General features: G+C 39.1%; 1 protein-coding gene across 1 annotated transcript in view; it reads left to right on the top strand.

Annotated features, from left to right (window-relative positions):
• The window catches only part of LOC134791335 (sodium-independent sulfate anion transporter), a 41,920-nt gene extending 24,253 nt beyond the window's left edge, over positions 1-17,667 (top strand). The window contains exons 2-13 of the mRNA XM_063762351.1: positions 1,706-1,916; positions 2,679-2,880; positions 3,436-3,575; positions 4,460-4,540; positions 5,362-5,525; positions 6,310-6,464; positions 8,059-8,220; positions 9,397-9,509; positions 11,473-11,646; positions 13,112-13,262; positions 13,831-14,004; positions 17,367-17,667. Coding sequence (XP_063618421.1) covers positions 1,716-1,916; positions 2,679-2,880; positions 3,436-3,575; positions 4,460-4,540; positions 5,362-5,525; positions 6,310-6,464; positions 8,059-8,220; positions 9,397-9,509; positions 11,473-11,646; positions 13,112-13,262; positions 13,831-14,004; positions 17,367-17,557 — 1,908 coding nt within the window. The 5' untranslated portion in view covers positions 1,706-1,715 and the 3' untranslated portion in view covers positions 17,558-17,667. The remainder of the gene's footprint in view (positions 1-1,705; positions 1,917-2,678; positions 2,881-3,435; positions 3,576-4,459; positions 4,541-5,361; positions 5,526-6,309; positions 6,465-8,058; positions 8,221-9,396; positions 9,510-11,472; positions 11,647-13,111; positions 13,263-13,830; positions 14,005-17,366) is intronic.
• The last annotated feature ends 2,817 nt before the right edge of the window (positions 17,668-20,484 follow it).

Genomic DNA, 20,484 nt, shown 5'->3' with positions numbered 1-20,484 from the left:
TATGTTACAAATAAATGTAAACACAAAGGCTAATAGAAATCCTAATCCAATCCCAGGCAAATAATTGGTCAGACCTACCTGACTGGCAACAAAGGGTGACATTGTTCAAAGGTTTATTAGCAATCCACCTACGTTACATCTCATCCCAAATTAATGCCAGGCGAGACAATTGAAGGTGCCTCGACTATACCTTAATAGGTTATTATCCCTTGCCAACATATTCTGTCGGATAGAATTGACAGTAATTGATTTGTTTCAACCCCAACCACAACCTGGGAGGGTCTGAAATCTCTCGAGTTTTTGTTTTATTTCGTATTGTGGACATCCAACTATCTACTCGTTTCGGGTGCTGGACTTTCCGTAATTGTATTTTGTCAGTCGTAACTTTATTTGAACGTTCAATTTGAAGTTACAGGGTTTCTTTTGTTCCCTGTTAGAGTTGTGCTGTTCCCGATATCGTTCTCCGTTTTGTATGGAAAACACTCTTGCTCGAGAATATTTCCCATAGTAAACGGAAAACGTTTTACCTGCGTTTTTATACCCTAAACTGAAAATCGTAATGCAAGACCAAAAAAAGTAAAACAATGTTGCCACTTTTTACTAGCGCGTCTTGTATTTATGTAAAAATAAGTAAATAAAATTACTTTTTTAAATCGTAGGAGTAAAATTACCAATGAATAAATAATTATCTTAGCGTGTTTATTTATAAAAAGGAATTTACTATTTTACAAACAAATTATTGCAGTGGTAACATTGTCTTACTTTTTTTGGTCTTGAATTACGATTTTCAGTTTAGTGTTCTATAATATAACAGGCCCGAAATATTGATGTGATTGCGTAAATTATTTCAAGATATACTTAATAACCCACCTTAGCTAACTCGAATTTTACCCAAAGGGTATTGTTAATTTTAATCCCGCACCCAAAGCGTTCATATGGGACGCAGCAATAAAACGTAATATTTGTCGTTCTGGACATGGACAATAATACATACAACGCAGCTTCGATATTGCTGCCCTTTGTAAGAACTCTGCCTTTGTTTTCGGACGGTCATGTTTATCCTGAGCTGTTTATTAGGAAATTGGAGGTGTGTGACACAAAAGGTCCTTTAATTAAATCAACTGCCCAATTCCCACCAGGAGAGCTTTGTAGGCCGGCTGGTACTACTTATAAGATAAGTACATACTACTAAAAGATCAAAGCAAAGTCTATATAGATTCGTGATAGATTGAGGCGTTTGTACTGGATAGTAATTAATACTTAAGTATTATTATGTTAAAGTTACTTACTTAACTGAGACAATTGCTAGGATATCATGGAATTAATCTTTTTAAGACACGGCCAATCATAATTTTTAATTTATATTTTACTACCAACCATTTGCAAGAACTATTTGCATAAAATATAATTATCGACAACTCTTTTATGAGCCATTAATTTACCATTTGCACGAAAGAAAATTGTCTCCTACAACAATGAAATGAAATATGAATATTCAAACGAGGGCTGGTAAGTAATGTAAGAATTTGTCTAGATTAAGTTTATCTATAAGTAGGTAACTATGATCCTTAAACATCTCACATTTTCAGTAAAAGGCCATTTTCAGAGCAAACGCAGAGGCGTTCCTAAAGAGTTAGGAAATGTACGTTTTGTAGGCGTTACGAACAACATTATTTTAATAATTAATTTTTCTTTTTGTCACCAGATACCACAAAATGGCGTCCCCTTCAAAAGATCGTTTCAAAAGGCAAGCATGGTGCCGGCGGCTGCTGAATAAAAGACTGCCCATAGTAACGTGGCTCCCTGGGTACAGCTCAGACAAGGCAGTGGCCGATCTTATAGCAGGAATAACAGTCGGGCTCACGGTCATACCGCAGGCACTGGCTTATGCTACGCTCGCCGGCTTAGAGCCCCAGGTAAGGCAATCTTGCATGTTTAATTACCTGCCTAGGGATTTCTGTTTCAGCCGGGAAATAATAAATGAGCGAGCTTCCGTAAAGCGTTTGACGAGTTTCAGGCGCTTGTAGATTTTAGATACAAAATTTAGTGAGACTTAAAATATTTAAAACCGGGTCAGTCATTTAGTTCGAATATACCTCGTGTTTTGACCATTACGAGCGTCCTATGAGCACCAAAGTTAGACGAATACTGCCCAGCTGGTATTTGACCGCAGTTGAAATTAGACATATTAACCTGCCTTTATTCCAAACCTAATCTAAAGAATTGGTGCAGTAATTCGTTTTTCTGAAAGCGAAAAGTGGTTTTTGTCATCTTATACTAAAGTTGTCCTTTTGTGGATTATTACGGTTTCCTCTAGACGTCTACCAAAATGTTATTTTATAAATAAGTTTCAAGAATCTATTTGATACGCGCCAGGGTTTGAACCCACGACGGGTTTGAAAACCATACCGCTGCCACCAGCACAATATTTTTTTTGGGACATCTTACACAGATCAACCTAGCCCCAAACTAAGCAAAGCTTGTACTATGGGTGCTAGCCGACGATATACATACTGAAATACATAGAAAACACCCATCACTCAGGAACAAATAGGTATTTGTGTTCATCACACAAATAAATGCCCTTACCGGGTCTCGAACCCAGGGCCATCGGCTTCACAGGGTCACTATACCAGACAGGTCGTCAAATTGTCTTTGATCCGTGTTTTATTCCTCAGGACGGCCTGTACTCCTCATTCATGGGCTGCTTCGTGTACGTGATCTTCGGCTCCTGCAAAGATATCACACTGGGACCCACCGCCCTCCTGGCGTTGATGACGCACGCCCAGATACAGGGCACGCCGCCGCGGCCGGAATACGCCGTCTTGCTGTGCTTTCTGACTGGCATCGTGCAGCTGATCATGGGGATGCTGCATTTAGGTGAGTTGAAGTAGTTAGTTGTTGATTGTCCTAAGTTATAAGTCTGTATCTTTAGGTATTTAAATAAAAGTAAACAAACAATTTGCACATTTTCGGGTAGTTGTAACATTTATTGGTTAACCAACCAAATACAAAACCGCCTGGATCAATCACTGAACGACCTGACTTTAACGTACATTATTTGATCATGTAATGTTTTCATCTACCTTCAGCTGGCTTAATGAACCATTTGAGGGTATATTTTGTTCACTTTTATTTAAATACCTAAAGATATACCCCCTTATTCATAAACGCGCTGCAAACCTCAATTAGCTAATAATCGTTTGTCCTTATCTGTCCTTTTGACTTACGTATTTGTAAGAAAGGGATAAAACATAATTTAACTAAATCAGGCCCGTAAAGTTTTATGAATAAGGGGGATAGACTATAAGGTTTTAAGGTACTTTCCCTCCAGAGCCCATACATTTTTTTCCATCCTGTAGGTATATATATTTACTGAATAGAAAGTAATTTGAAGTTCGAATAATAGATCCATTCTTACCTTATATTTATCAGGGGTCCTGATAGACTTCATATCGGTGCCGGTGACCGTGGGCTTCACGTCGGCCACGTCCGTCATCATCGCCGTGTCCCAGCTGAAAGGACTGCTCGGACTTAGCTTCAAATCGGGAGGATTCCTCACAACCGTCAAAATGGTAATATAATACAATTGAACAAAGTTATGATTGGTCGTAGGGTCGGATACGCGCACACGTTTATACCAAGCCGGCTACCGAACTGAACTCGCGCGCAGCGCCCTCAGCGACTACGCGACACAACAACATGGCGGCGCACGCGCCCATTATAAGTTGACCGGCGGCTTAGTCTATTAATACGCGAGCCGGGGTCTACTTAAATTGGCTCTATTGGGCAGACGCCCAGTTGGCGTGCCATCTGCTTCTAACGCACGCGTGGGCGTGCTGTCTCTGTCACACGCTATATAATTCATTTCTAACACCTTTTTTTACGTGGAGTAATGCAATTACGCATGCCGGGTATTTATAAGAAATTGACAGTCATGTCACGATTAGAACGTGAATAGTTATTTGTTTTACAAGGGGGCAAAGTTGTTGTTTAACTGCTCGTGCTAATATTGATACCCGAGCAAGCAAAAGATTCCAAAATTGAACTACGAGCGTAGCGAGTGGTGCGAAAAATGGAATCTTGAGCGCTGCGAGGGTTTCAAAGCACGAGAGTTAAACAAAATTTGCCCCCGAGTCAAACAACATTTTTCACCACACCAACCCGAAGCAAATATTAAATGTAAAATATCAAACAAAATCAAACCAAATCAAATCCAAATGAATGTTATTAAATATTTATCATCCAAAATCATCATCATTTAAAAGTCATTTCTACCAGCAAACATAAGAAAACAACTCAAAATTTGCATTTGATTACTTTGCCTCACATGTGAATAAAATGCAACTTTGCTATCGGTTTTTGAAGTGCAAAGTAAGCCTTTCCGAGCTGGTGTGGTGAAAACATAATTTTTATCTACTTTACATTGTAGTTGTCTCTAGATTATCTTTTTTTGCAGGTTGCAGAAAATTTACCGAATGCAAGGCTTGCAGACAGCGCGTTAGGAATTACCTGTATAATAGTTTTACTACTTATGCGTGTAAGTATTTCATGATTTCATCAAAAGTAATTATTAAATCGTCAAGACAGTAATTATACATTATAAGCTACGTGATTTATGATATTGATTATAATTTTACAATACATATTTACGCTAATTGTCGCTTTTTATACACGATTATCTAATTTTTTATTGTTAATATAGGAATGTTTTGAGTTTCTTGGAATACATATACCTAGTCACGCTTTCTCAATACAGTTATAGCACTTGTAGCTAAATATTGTTCAGCTATTACTTTCATTACAGTTCTTACCTATATAAATAGTTTTGTTTTACCAAGAAATTTTTTGCATTTTTTTTCCTAGCCTATTTGAGTGGTCCACTGCTGGGCAAAGGCCTCTCCCCTTAATTTCCACGACTCCCGATTTGATGTTCCCTTTTCTTATTTTTGCATAAGGAGCATATTAGAAATACACATTTCATTGTCACCTAACAGCAGAAATTTGCAGAGCGACTGTCTTTACATACCCTAATTTCTTGCAACTCCCTTTAATATCCTCCTAAGGCCCAAGGTCCTACCTAAAGTACTTATTCAGTTCGATGAAATTTAAATCATATTCAATTGGAACAAGTCGCGTTTGTTTTGTTTCGTTCAATTTTCGAACAAAACCAAAATCAACTCTATTCCCTGCACTAAAGGTTCTAATTTCTGTGGAGAATTATGGGTTTTTCATTTGTATGACTGGGCCTCAGGAAGATATACTTATTTATTTGTAGCGTAGCTCTAAAACCAGTCAAGAAACTCCTGGCCAAAATTATAACACTTGAATTATATTTTCGTTCTATTGAATTGTCCACAGAAAGTGAAAGACATAAAATTATCTAGAACCAAAAAGGGCCTAAAGAAGACTCTCTGGCTGCTCTCCACCTCAAGAAACGCGATCGTCGTCATAGTGTGTTCATTGATATCGTTCGGATTCGAGTCTCGCGGATCTCAACCTTTCCGGATAACGGGACGGGTAAAGTAAGTCTATCTACTTATCTAATATCATAATTCAGTCTGTGTCCAACGGGTCTCCATTGTTACCCAAAAAGTTTAAGTTAATGTATTGTTTGTTCACATTTTCGTTAGTCATTTGTTTAGTTTAGAAACGCGTAACTTTTCAGGATTGCCATAAAACAAACCTAACCAAAAATAACCTTACGAAAATCCTGAAAAGTTAAAGATTTCAGTTTTAGGACTAATGATAATATGACAAACAGTACATTATGACTTAAAACTTTACTTGTAACAAAGTCGCCATCAGATATATCGGAGCGGACAAGGTGTTCACAATTTCATAACACGCACTCTAACGCCCTGGCAATAGGGGCGTGTTCAGATATTTGTGAGCGCCTTAGCCGCTCCGATATATCTGATGATGGCGGCTGTACTAGAGGGATTGGGTTAAAGTCTCCACGACCCTGGCCCAAAGCAGGTTGGGAACTTCACATACACCTTTCAATGCCTTAGCGGATGTATGCAGGTTTCCTTCACCCAAAAACGACTGGTAAATATCAAATGATAATTATTATTTAATACATAAAGACATCGTTCCAATAAATTTATTGGTACAATCCGGTGTTCGAAACCGCGGCCTTCGGATTGAAATTCGCACCTCCAATGACCAGCGCTTTTTTTCCCTACCTACTTATCTATCAGACTCTAAAGTCCATTGTATTTTTTTGCCGAAGTTGGACTTTTTACAAATGAGACTAGAATTTTTCACGAAACACTTTCACAAGACTTTTAAATCATGTTTTTGCAGGGAAGGCCTGCCGTCTTGGAACCTCCCCCCCTTCAGCACGTACGCTAACGGGGAATACGTGTCGTTTATTGACATGTGCTCAGAGTTGGGCTCCTCAATCATTCTAGTTCCCATCATTGGTGTACTGGGCAACGTGGCTATTGCTAAAGCTTTCGGTAAGTGATATTCAATTTTATTACTACGCTCTTAAGGTTGAATTTTGCAAAGAAGGTCTGCCGTCTTGGAACCTCCCCCCTTCAGCACGTACGCTAACGGGGAATACGTGTCGTTTATTGACATGTGCTCAGAGTTGGGCTCCTCAATCATTCTAGTTCCCATCATTGGTGTACTGGGCAACGTGGCTATTGCTAAAGCTTTCGGTAAGTGATATTCAATCTTATTACTACGCCCTTAAGTTTGAATTTTGCAACGAAGGTCTGCCATCTTGGAACCTCCCCCCCCCTTCAGCACGTACGCTAACGGGGAATACGTGTCGTTTATTGACATGTGCTCAGAGTTGGGCTCCTCAATCATTCTAGTTCCCATCATTGGTGTACTGGGCAACGTGGCTATTGCTAAAGCTTTCGGTAAGTGATATTCAATCTTATTACTACGCCCTTAAGTTTGAATTTTGCAAAGAAGGTCTGCCATCTTGGAACCTCCCCCCCTTCAGCACGTACGCTAACGGGAAATACGTGTCGTTTATTGACATGTGCTCAGAGTTGGGCTCCTCAATCATTCTAGTTCCCATCATCGGTGTACTGGGCAACGTGGCTATTGCGAAAGCTTTCGGTAAGTGATATTCAATCTTATTACTACGCTCTTAAGGTTGAATTTTGCAGAAAAGGTCGACCGTCGTGGTACCTACCTCCCTTTAGCACGTACTTACAGTCAGTTGCATAGAGAAGTGACCCCCCTGCATAGACTGATTGTATGAAGGGGGGTACACTAACACTGGCTATAGCTAAACCTCTGGTAAGTATCAATCGATCAATCAATCAAAAATATTTATTTGCATAAATAAGGGTACAATGGGTGGTATACAAAGTTTTCAGTCTCATTCCTTATTTTACCATAATATGGCGTACAAATATTCAATATAATATATATAATAATATATGTAATATTTTATCTTATCACTACGTTATAAAGGTTGAATTTTAAATGTAAGTTGCATTATTTGTGCTACGGATCTTGACGAGGGAAACTAAATCTTATTATTTTGATACTAAGGTTTATTTTTGAATATAAGTTGGAACGTTAGTCGTAAAGTTTTCTATGGGACATTCAATCTTAACGCCTTATTATTAAGGGGCCCACTGATTAACAGTCCGCCGGACGGTATCGGCCTGTCAGTTAGAACAAAATTTTGACAGTTCCGAACAACTGATAGGCCGATACTGTCCGGCGGACTGTTAATCAGTGGGCCCCTTTATGGTTAAATCTTGAGTATAGTTTTGTCATTCTTCTTAAATCTTTTGTCAGCGGAAATTCAAACGTATCACTTTCTTGTTAAGGTTAAAATTTAAATTGATGGCGATGGATATGACTGAGAAATACTACTACACTACACTTAATTACTAGCAAGCTTTTGATTTAAATTGACAGGTAGTCTGGTTAAAATTTCTGGAGATGCTTAGTTGACTTGACTTGACATTTACACACTTTTTTTTGCAAATACTATGCAGAACTACAGCCTGGTCCGACTCTGTGCAGTGCCTTTATGTACCCTGAACATAAAGTTTAACCAATATATCTTTCTCTTTCTAGCAAGCGGACAATCAGTAGACGCTACTCAAGAATTGTTAACGCTGTCCCTCTCCAACATATTGGGGTCGTTCGTAGGTGCCTTCCCAATCACTGGTTCGTTCTCGCGCAGCGCCGTCAACCACGCCAGCGGTGTGGCCACGCAGGCGGGCAGCCTCTATACAGGTGACGTGTTTACAACGGGTGTCCTTCTGAATCCCTAACAACGTTTGTCCTAAAGTCACTTGCCCTAACTGGTTTGTCCTAATGGGCACATGCCCTAACGATCAATTGTCATAACGATTATTTTCCATAATGTAATGGTTCTGAAAAATGGTTAGGTTAGAACTTGCTGCCACAAAAGTGGGTTAGGTTAGGTTAGAACTGCGACCCTCGCAATAAATAAAAATTATGCTTAATAACATTAGGATAACTAATCAATAATAGGAAAACCAAAATTAGGGTTCTTAGTGTTAGGGGCTGTCCATAAATTACGTCATCGATTTTTGACCCCCCCCCCCCCTATAATCATCCAAAAATCATGCTTCAAATGACCCCATTTCCTCCTACTTCATGCTACCGTCATCCGATGTCCAGACCCCCCCGTACTTTGAAATGACGTAATTTATGAATAGCCCCTTAGGACAACTGATCATTATGACAAACAATATTAGGGAATGCAAAGATAGGAGAAAAGACTTTAGGGATTCAGATATAGATCCTTTTCAACACATTATAAAACAAATGCTTAACTGACTCCTACTTTTGTCGAACAGACATAGGAAAAATGCGTAGTTGAGTAAAAATTACCATTACTCCCAAGTACGGGGCTTGGGAGTAATGGTAATTTTTACTCCTTAGGGAGTAATGTATTTTTTATAACGCCCTGGCTTGTAATATTCTCAGGGAGTGAAATTATGTATTACTGTCTAGTAGCTGAGTGGTAGAGTGGAGACTTGGGGAGAGTCACGCCCAGTAGGAAAACCAAAACTGCGTTGGTATGACGACATCAAAAGAACAGCTGGATCAAAATTGGTACAAAGAGCACAAAATTGAACAAAATGGCAAAAATTTAAAGAGGCTTACATCTCAAGAATTGAAAAGGGCTAAAAAAGAAGAAGAAGAAGAGGGTAATTATCATTACAAGTTCCTAGGCAGTAGCGATTGTTATAACGCCCTGGGGAGTTATGGATAACGATATGACTCCCTAGTTTGTCATTACACCCTGAAGTAATGATTTTATTACTCCCTAGGAAGCGAAGGTCGCTATTATTCCCTAGGAGGCAATGTTCGCATAAGTCCCTAGTCCATATAGGTTACTTCTTAGGAAGCGTATAACAGTATATTTCCTCATATTGACAGGTACCCTGGTGTTGTTGGCGTTGAGTCTCCTCACGCCGTATTTCTACTACATCCCTAAGGCGGCGCTGGCTGCCGTTGTGATATGTGCTGTGATATTTATGATAGAATATGAGGTAAGACTTATTTATGGTGTTAACACGAGATCGGCTGATTATTCGGTATTCGGCATATTTTTCAATGTTCGTATTCGGCCGTAAAGTTCGGTTCGAACTACCGAATATTTACCGAATAAAAAAAAATTTAAGGGCGTCCGCTAGTTAGCGCGGCTGCACTTTATGATCAGGTATGAGACGTTCAAGCTCGCATCCTCACCTTCTTTGGACACGTTTCTCGACGTGGAGATGTATCCATAGAGCGACTGGTGGTGCAGGGCAGAGTAGAAGGTACCCGAGCGCGAGGAAGGTCGCCCATGAGGTGGACGGACCAAATAAAGGCAGCAATGGACGGCCCCTTGCACGAATGCGCTAAACGCGCAGCCGTCAGGGAGGAGTGGAGGCGAGCCGTCAAACGTGTCACAAAGGGAGACTTCCAATGATAACCACGACCGCTCTGTGAAGAGTGTCCCCATCAAGAAGAAGATGCGACGTTTCCGTTTCTTTTCATAACCATTCCCGGTCGGTCGGGAGAAGGGTCAAAAACACGTTATAATGTGTAGACCGCGGACCTGAATGAACTTGTTTTCTGCGTTTTAGGCAGGTTTAGCCCAACTGAATATTCGGTAGAATATTCGGTTCGATATAAGCTGAACCGAATATTAGGTAAGGGGGATCCATTAATTACGTCACACGTTTAGGGAGAGGGAGGGGGTCAAGAAAATGTGACATGTTGTGACATGGGGGAGGGGGGAGTCACAAACATTGTGATGTCACTTTAACTTCATCAGTAACCGAAAATTTAATTTATATTTTTTTATTCGCTGTACAGTTAAATAATGAGATTTTGGATGTAACTTTCGTTGTGTTATAAAATTACTAATATTTATATATCAAAAATATTTTTTTATTAAAAAAATAATGCCGACTTAATATTGTCGATTTCGTTGAAAATAAAATTGCCTAAAATGTGACGTTACACCAGGGGGGGAGGGGTTTGCAAAATGTGACCAAGTGTGACAAGGAGGGGGGAGGGGTAAAAAAACCTAGAAATTCGTGTGACGTAATTAATGGATGATCCCTAAGAGCACTGTTACATGGGTCCCATTTGGTGCAGTAAAGTGTAGAATTAGGTTTGCACACATCTTACTAATAAATATTTCCCATAGCTCTTATGACAGCTAATTATTATTTTTTAAGTTTTGTCATAAAATTTTTGCGTTTCCTCGTGCAAGTGAATTTTGCAGTTTTTCGTGACTTCGTAATGAACGTTTTCACTTCCCTGTTTTATCTTTAGAAAAAAGTTAATGAACTTGAGTTTCATGAATATTGTAATTTTCCCAACTAATGGGTTCTTTAACCTGTTTCGGTTAAGCGGCTTATCAAAACACGTTGAATTATACAATATGCCAAATCATGAACGAGTTTCGAGTTTTTCAACTCACCCATTCATCTACTTCTGAAAATAAAAATACCAAATAGTAAACGTTTGACAAAGATATTGAAATAATTGTTGTAGGTTCAAAACTTCGCAGAAAACAGTTGAGAATGTATGGAATAAAAACCGGGCAAATGCGAGTCGGACTCGCCTACCGAGGGTTCCGTACTTTTTAGTATTTGTTGTTATAGCGGCAACAGAAATGCATCTGTGAAAATTTCAACTGTCTAGCTATCACGGTTCATGAGTTACAGCCTGGTGACAGACAGACAGACGGACGGACGGACAGACTGACAGCGGAATCTTAGTAATAGGGTCCCGTTTTGTACCCTTTGGGTACGGAACCCTAAAAATTACCGCTTATGTTACCTCTGAAATAGTAATTCATTTGTCACCCTTCGGTTACTTAATCGACTTTTAGTGAACTGTTCTATATAGGTATAAATAAATAAAAGTAAAACTTCTTCTACTTTATAAAATAGATACTGAAATTAACCCTTTTCATCGATTAAGTTTATTATAAATAATTTTAATCATTTTTACCAGGTAGTGAAGCCGATGTGGCGTTCCCGCCGCGCCGACCTCGTGCCCGCCTTCGCCACGTTCTGCGTATGCCTCGTGGTGGGAGTAGAGATCGGCATCTTGGTGGGCGTTGTATTAAACGTTCTACTGCTGCTGTATCCGAGTGCGAGGCCGCAGATGGACGCGGAGATCGTCACGGTACGTTATAAGGAGTCCTAAACCTAACCGGGTGGTGTAGCCGATGTAATCAGGTGGTGTAGCCAATGTAGCGTTCCCGCCGCGCCGACCTCGTGCCTGCCTTCCTTCGCCACGTTCTGCGTGTGCCTTGTGGTGGGCGTAGAGATCGGCATCTTGGTGGGCGTTGTATTAAACGTTCTACTGCTGCTGTATCCGAGTGCGAGGCCGCAGATGGACGCGGAGATCGTCACGGTACGTTATAAGGAGTCCTAAACCTAACGGGGCGGTGTAGCCAGTGTAACCAGGCGGTGTAGCCGATGTAATTAACCAGGCGATGTAGCCGATGTAACCAGGTGGTATAGCCGATGTATTAGTACCTAACCAGGGGCAGGCCTCCGTCACACGCTCACGGCCACGCGCTATATGCCTACCGCTCGTCGTATCGTCGACGATACAACCGACAGAGGGCCGCCGAACGCCCGCCTGAACGCTCGCACCGCACGTTTCCCGCGCTTACGCTTCGAAATGCCGAAACCACGTAATTATTGTGCAGTAAATGGGTGTAAAAGTCAAAAAAACAAAGGAAAAAGCCTATAATAAAGATTCATCTTTTTATGGCGGGCTAAAGGTCCCACCTAAAACGTTTAATAATTATATTGAAGGGTTAGAAAAAGTATTTTTAAATAATTTTGACGACGTAATAATTAATCGGCCTGGTAGCACCGTATTAAAAATTTTAAAAACCGTTGATTTTCCGTTGCTTTGCTCCTGAGTATTTATTAAAATTATTTACGCGATTTAGGATATTTACAACTGTAAAATTTAATAACAGAGAATTCCGAGAAGGGTAAAAAGTATAAATCATTATATAAAACTAAAACATATTTGATTGACTAATAAAAAATATGGTTGATCCGCAACATTCGTTTTATTACAATAATCATCATAGGTAGATGCCTACAACCCTAGCGCATTCTTACGATGACGCGTTAGCACGTGACTCGCACGGCGGGCAACACAGTCTCGACTCTTTGTGCGCGTACTTATGGTACATTTCTTCTTGTCCTGAGCAGCAGGTATTATTATTAAGGTTTTGTAGGCTATTATAGCGTAGGTATTTTCGCTTTTGTTTGGGAATGAAGTATCTGTTACGTAGTAACTATTTATTAATCTGTGCCAGGGGCCGATTGCATAACAAACTACAACTAATATTACAAGCGGAACTCCTTATTTAATAAGTGAAATTAGAAAAGGAGTTCCGCTTGTAATATTAGTTGTAGTTTGTTATGCAATCGGCCCCAGGTGGTGTAGCCGAAATTTTTGGGCGCGCTTGGCTTTTTGCTGCTCCGGCTGATAAATAATAATTGGAACATAAGATGGCGCCCACTTTCTCCGGATCTGACCTTGGCTCAAAATAAGTAGAAGTTTTTAATAGGTATGTATTCAAACAAAACAAAAATAATGAAGTATAATTTCTTATTTACAGAACGCATCAGGGCTGGGCTATCTATTAGTAACTGTAGGCAACAACCTTTACTTTCCTGGGGTGGAATACATCAGACAGTACGTCGAGCGAGCCGCCAAGAAGCAAGCCGGCTGTAGGATGCCAGTGGTCATTGACTGCAGATACGTACTCGGTAAGTTGTTAGAATCTATTGAAATATCCTACGGAATTGTGCCCTGAATTTGTATGAAAACTACTAATTGTATTTGTAATTTACCCCCGAAGTTCACTCACATAGTACCTACTCGTAAATAGGTAATTTGTGGGTAATTTTATCATTAGAAGTTTATTTTATAATGACAAAAGATCTTATTTATCTCCGTCCATTTGTATCAGCCGTTTAAGAATCCTAATGACGTGAGTTTTGACGCAACTACTGCTCGAGCTTCTTTGTTCCAACTAATCAAATTCTGCCTAGCTGTACCCCTGTTATGTGTATTTAGGTACGCCATAGGTACATCAAAAATCATTTGCGTTTATATGTGTGCGCGGCACGTCTGTACACGCGTCATTGTGTATGTGTGGGTAAGTCGCTTTACTGAGAGGACGCCAGAAGTCCGCCAGATTCATGTCGCGGCCGGTCGCGGGGCGGGGTAATGCGAGTCGGGGCGGGGCGGTGCGTGACCGTTCTGTATGATAATACTATTACTTATTCTGTGCTTAGATGTTAGAATACTTAATGTAATCCTACTCTGTTTTAGGTGCTGACTTCACAGCGGCAAAAGGCATCTGCGCATTATCTAGCTCTCTAGTATCCCGAGGACAACCACTAGTACTACTATCACCACGGAGCAACGTGTCGGCCGTGTTCAAAGGCGCGGGCTCTAGTGTAGTCGTCGTGCCTACTGCCAACGAATTGGAACGGGCGTTGCAAGGTAATACTAGAGGAATTTGAACCTTCTATACAGTAGTTACGTTCCATAATTAAACGGCATGATAGTGGCCTTACGACGCAATGGGTGGTTGCCACTTCTTCTTCTTCTACCTAAGCCTTTTCCCATTATCTGGGGTCGGCTCTCCTTGTCCTCTTTCTCCACACAGGACGATTTTGTGCAGTTCCGGCGTCAATATTTGTGTTTTTCAGGTCATTTTGGACCGTTGTCAGCCAAGTAGCAGGGCGTCTTCCACGGCCCCGTTTCGTCATTGGTAGATCCAATGCCACTCGCACCATGTGATCAGAAGGCCGTCTGAGTACGTGGCCGTACCAGCGCATTCGCTTTTCCTTTAGCTTTTCTTCAATAGGAGCGATTTTAAAACTGCCACTCACGTATTCGTTACGGATCCTATCCCTCCGGGTGACTCCAGCTGACCAGCGAAGTATGCGCATCTCTGTTGTATGAAGTTTTTGAACGTGTTGATTTGTTGATGCCTAGCATTCAGTTCCATAAAGTATGGCGGGTCGTACTGCGGTTTTATATAATTTACCCTTTATTTTTAAAGGCATTCTGTTATCACACAAAACACCGGTCAACTGCCTCCACTTCATCCAGCCTACTGTGGTTCTATGGGTTACGTCTAGGGCTTGCATTCCGGAATTCCGGAATTTCGAAATTCCGGAATCTTGGACAAATTTCCCGATATTACAATTCCGGAATTGAGACCACTGAATATCGAAAATTCCGGAATTAGATATTAGTACATTTACTATTGAAAATTGCCAAGAAACTACACTATGCTGGTGGTACTAGCCGTGGCTGACAAATGTCTGATGTCTAGCAACATGCATTAACATGCCTCATTAACTTAACCATCAATTTTTTTACTTTTGATACTTGCTAAATCAAAGATATATTTACTTATAGCCTAGAATTCTATACCTACGCGAAACCTTTGAATTAAAATTTATAAATATTTGAATATCTTATTCTCAATGACAGATTTCGGATTTTATTATTTTACACTTAATAAGAAAAAGCAATCAGGAAATTTACTTGAAGCTTCTTTTTCTCACCTGGCTGTAGTGAAGCGCTAATGAAATCATTTAGCCCATTTGGTTTAATCTCAATAAGGCTTGCGTTTTGGGCACTTGTCGACAATGCGTAAAGGTAATAGGTATAGCCGAATAGGTACTTTAATATGTAAATAAAAAACAACCTTAACCCAGGAACAAATAATCGTTATAGGTACCTTAACACAATAAATGCCCTTACCGAGATCGAAACCCCATCAGGACTTTCATCTTCGTAAACAGAGCCACCAGCCAGTAGTGTCTACGAACCCGTTATATTTAGACATTATATAAAATTAGACATCAAATGGTTTGCCAGCATTCGTAGTTTCCCCAAATAAATACGCCGTATCATTGAAGTGAATAAAAGTGACCACAGCAGTAATTAGGTGCTAAAATAAGAGGTGCAAAGACGGCACTAGGACACTACTCAATTTATTAACATTTTTCGATTAATAATACAGCAAATTAAATTCCACTAAAACAATACTAGCTTTAATAAACGTAAAGTATCAGAATTTCACAGGTTTGTTGTTTTTTAATTTAAAATCGAATAGAAATATGATTAACCCTAATTCCGGAACCAGGACCCAATATCGAAAATCAGTTCCGGAATTGGAAACAGTCCGATATTGCAAGCCCTAGTTACGTCTCTATCAATTTTACCATCGTTGCTGATTATCGACCCCAAGTATTTAAATTCTTTCACTGTAGACATCATTTATGTAGAGCTTGATTGAGTTGGGATCTGTTGTACCGTTAAACAAACATGACATGTGTTCTGTTTTCTTACGGCTTACTCTCAAACCATTTTCCTCTAATGATTTAGTCCAAAGGTCTAGTTGATTTTGGAGGTCTTCGACACTGTCTGATATTAGGGCGACGTCATCAGCATACAAGATGTTCCATGGCACTGGTTTTTGGTGAGCTCTTGTTAGGTAATCTATGGTGACGTTAAATAATAAAGGACTTAATATTGACCCTTGGTGCACTCCGTTGCTTATTTCAAACTTTTCACATGTTCCAGCTGGACAAACTATCTGGGTGGTGACATTGGTATACATATCTTGAATTAATGCTATATACTGTTCAGGTACTTCATGGAATCTCAATGCTTCCCAGATAAGTTCGCGTGGGATATGATCGAAGGCCTTTTCTAGATCTATAAAGACCATATGCAAATTAGTGTTGTTGGCTTGGCTTTTTCCACCAATATTCGAATGGCCTGAATCGCGTCGGAAGTGCTCCTTCCAGCAACAAAGCCACATTGATTTTGAGTCAGCTGTACGATATCTTTTAGTCTGTTATTTAATATACGTTCCCACGTTTTGAACGTATGTGACATTAGTTTAATAGCTCTAAAATTGTTGCAATCCCTAATGTCTCCTTTCCCTTTATAAAATGGGACTAAGAAACTGTTTCGCCAAGCCTCTGGTATGGGAAGATTTTCTACCATCAATTTATTAAAGAGTATGCACAACCAGGACAGTCCAGTGCTTCCAAGCCTTTTCCAAATCTCCGCTGGGATTTCGTCGGGGCCGACGGCCTTATTGTTTTTCATATGTTTTACGGCTAATTTGACCTCTTCCAATGTGATAGGAGGAAGTGGTCCGATAACAGTTCGTGTAGTATTTATGGTCACGGTTCTTGGATGTGAGACATTAAGTAAATGTTTATAGTATTCGGCCCATCTAGTTTTGATATCTTTATCAGAAGTAAGGAAATTATTATTATTACTTTTAATGTATTTTACGTTTAATGGGTGGCTGCCACTGAAATATAGAATTTAACTACTGTATAGAAGGTTTAGATTCATTTGACTCTTTGATTCGCTGACTGCAGCCGTTTGATGTGCGTGAATATTACAGCCTGGCAATAAGAGTAGAAGTGGCAACACGAAGTGTCGTCCCTTTCAAATCAATTTATATAAGAGAACGGGACGACACTACAGTGTTGCCGCTTTTTAATTTCTACTCTTTTTTACCAGGCTGTACGACGAGACTACCTACTTAATACCAAAAAAATATTATACAATACGTATGTATTTTTAGTACGAGTCGCAATTTTTAAAATAGATATCACCTTAGGAACTTGTATTTTTTTTAATGTCACGTTAGTTCAAGCAAAAAAAAATTGAATAAATTATGAGTAACGTAAAAAAATATTTGTCACTTCTCGACAAGAAATTGCAAGTAACAAATAAATTCACGAACAAAAAGGTATTTCTTCCTTTTGGACAATATTTGCGTATGAAAACTTCACATTTTATCACACATTGTTTCTTTTCAGACCTCACCGGGCAAATAGCAATGCCTCTACTAAATGGTAAAAAAGAAACCATCACACCACCGCCGTCGTACAACTCCCTACAACTGGACGACGTCACAGAAATCGTCACCGAAGACAGAACCCAGACTCCCTTGCTTAAGATAGAGAATACAAAAACGTCCAGTGACTCCAGTGAGGTCAATGACACTTGACCATGTTAATTTCTAGTGTAGATATCTGACAATTTATGTTATAGGTTAATTCAAAGTTACATTGCGACTTCAAAATGATGTAAGTCGCCTGTGCGTCTCTCTCGCACTAATACATATACGGATAAGTACGTGCGAAATACACCCGCGACTGACATTTATACTCTGTATCTTTAGGTACTTAAATAAAGTAAACAAATAATTTGTACATTTTCCGGAGGTTGTAACATTTATTGATTAACTAACCAAATACAAAACCACCTGGATCTGTCACTGAACGACCTGACTTTAACCTACATTATTTGATCATGTAATGATTTCATCTACCCTCAACTGGCAAGAAGCCATTTGAGGGTAGATTTTGTTCACTCTTTTTTAAATACATAAAGATACAGACTATAGATATCATTTGGATGTGACGATGTATGTTTGATTTGGTTTCATAGGTGTCGGCAAGAGAGTTGAGGTAACTACTGATAGTGATAACTTGATAAGTTTCCAAAATATCGAAATTTCCACGTGATGTATTTAATTTTTAAAATTCCTCATATTTTTGTATAGGGCTTGAAATTTTCCTAATCCAATAATGGAAACTTTATTTATTTCTAGTAGTCTCAACTCTAGTGCCGATATCTATACTGACGCTTAATTAGTATTAATTATTGAATAAATGTGGATTTGTAATTGATGCACTGTAGGAACAGATAATAGATTAAACTAAACTTTAAAAGTTATGTTACCGACCTACCTTATTTATATAGAAGAAAGAAAACCGTTTCCATACCAGTCGTATCGAATTCCTTTGTTTTTCAGATATGTTCGAAATTTGAATGTCATTTTTAAATCGATGTCGACGTTATCTGTTTTTTTTTTTCTATTATGTCTTTTGGAACGTTAGCCAATGTCAAGTTGTGAAGGTATTAAAATTAGGGAAACAAGGAATTAGGAAATACGTATGAGACGAAAATTTGGAAAGGAAAGAATTGGATTTACTGTAATATATATAATTATAATATTATAAACTATATTTTTATATCATTCTTTTCTAAAAATACTACGTTATCTGTTAGTATTACCATGTATTACCACAGACTACATATATAGCCGGTCAAACAAGTTTGTCAGTAGCAAAAGGCGAGAAATTCAATTTTTCTATGGGACGATTGCCCTTCGCTTTTTTCTACTGACGGAATTGGCTTGACAGATTACGCAATAATAACATTTTCGCAAATAAGAAATGTGTTATAACACAAAAGTCAGACTGTAATTTACGATTTTTGACGGCATCATAGAGAAATTAGAGAATTTATGGTATGTGTGTCTATGTGTATAAAACTATTCAATGTTCGCTCTCTTCCCATAAATAAGCCCACATTTTCTTGTACATTGTGTAAGTATACATTGTATTTAATTATTTTTAAGGTTAAGGCTCCAACATTACCTAACTAAGTATAAAATCTAAAAAGCTTTTGCGTAATGAATTTTTAATTTTAATATTTCGGGAATCCAACGAAATCTTATACCTACTTAGGTACTTATTTTATGACTATGTTATATGGATAATTTTAAATCGATTGGTTATTTCGTGATATCCCCACCCAGTAATCAAATCTGTATTGGCTGTATCTGTAAAAAGCACATAAATAATAAGCATACTTCAAATGACATTTTGTGGATTTTATTTTACCCCTTAACAAGAAAAATGCCAGTTACGAATATAAACATATTTTTATTAATAAATTACACGATATATTTTATAAAATAATCTTAGCACCATTAAAGTTACAAATTAATAAATGCATCTTCTGACTATTCCACATCTATGAGTATATTTAAAACTTAATTTTCCATAATTTAACAGTCTTAGTTTGTATATAATTTAAATTCTATAAATGCAAATCTGAATACAATTCAAAAATATATCTCATACAAAGAAAAAGTGACATGGCGCGCCTATTTCACCAACTTTAAAAAAAATAGATGACATATCATATAGGTACCTACGTACTAATGAAAAATAAACCAGGGGCCTATTTCACCAACTTGACAATTAACTCCTCACAGTGACACGACCACCCTTTTCACTGCGCTGACAATTGTCTCTAGACATTGACAATTCAAGCAAACATTGACGTTCTGTACCGTCGTCGGTACTTAACCTTTTCGACGCCGTGTCAAACACAAAAGCTGTCACTCGGGCGGGGCGCCACGTCACCGAAGTGTCAAAACTGAAATTGAACTTTATGCATATGTCGTAGTCAGATCGTATAATCCGCCGTATTACATTACGGCTAGCCGTTATCAAAAACAGGGGCGTTTTGAAATGCGGCGGTTCGACGATTAGCCGGATTGTCATTGCGATACGTTCTTCAATAAGGCGGCCAACGTTTAGCCGCATCGTACTACTATTTTAGATTGTAGAGTGACCAGTTCTTTCGGTCGCCTACGTAACCGGAGTTTGACAATGTTTGCAATTTAATTTATTTTTACCATGGTCCCACCGCACTACATGTGTTTCTTTTCCAAAACATTTCCTTCACAACTTAAATAGACGGAGCCCCGCAAGCGGGGCTCCTATTTCTGGGCGGTTTGCCCTTCGGGCATCTGAAGCTACCTAACGAACCTAACCTACTTACCTACCTACGCTTTTTTCCCCAAAGTGTAATGTTTTCACGGACGTCTCACTAAATCAATAGGTAGGTAGGTTAGGTTCGTTAGGTAGCTTCAGATGCCCGAAGGGCAAACCGCTCAGAAATAGGAGCCCCGCGAAGCGGGGCTCCGTCTAGTTAAGTTGCGAAAGAAATGTTTTTTGAAAAGAAACAGTCCGACGAACTCCAGATTTGATGGACACACCAGCGTTTGTCAGGCAGCGCCACGGGTGTTAAAAATGGGAACTAAAAACTGTCAAAGCGGCGGCTAATGACTCGCTG

The sequence above is a fragment of the Cydia splendana genome, chromosome 6, assembly GCF_910591565.1.
Source record: "Cydia splendana chromosome 6, ilCydSple1.2, whole genome shotgun sequence".
Taxonomy (NCBI): domain Eukaryota; kingdom Metazoa; phylum Arthropoda; class Insecta; order Lepidoptera; family Tortricidae; genus Cydia; species Cydia splendana.
The sequence above is the reverse complement of the archived record's forward strand: the minus strand, read 5'-3'. Positions and strand labels throughout refer to the sequence as shown.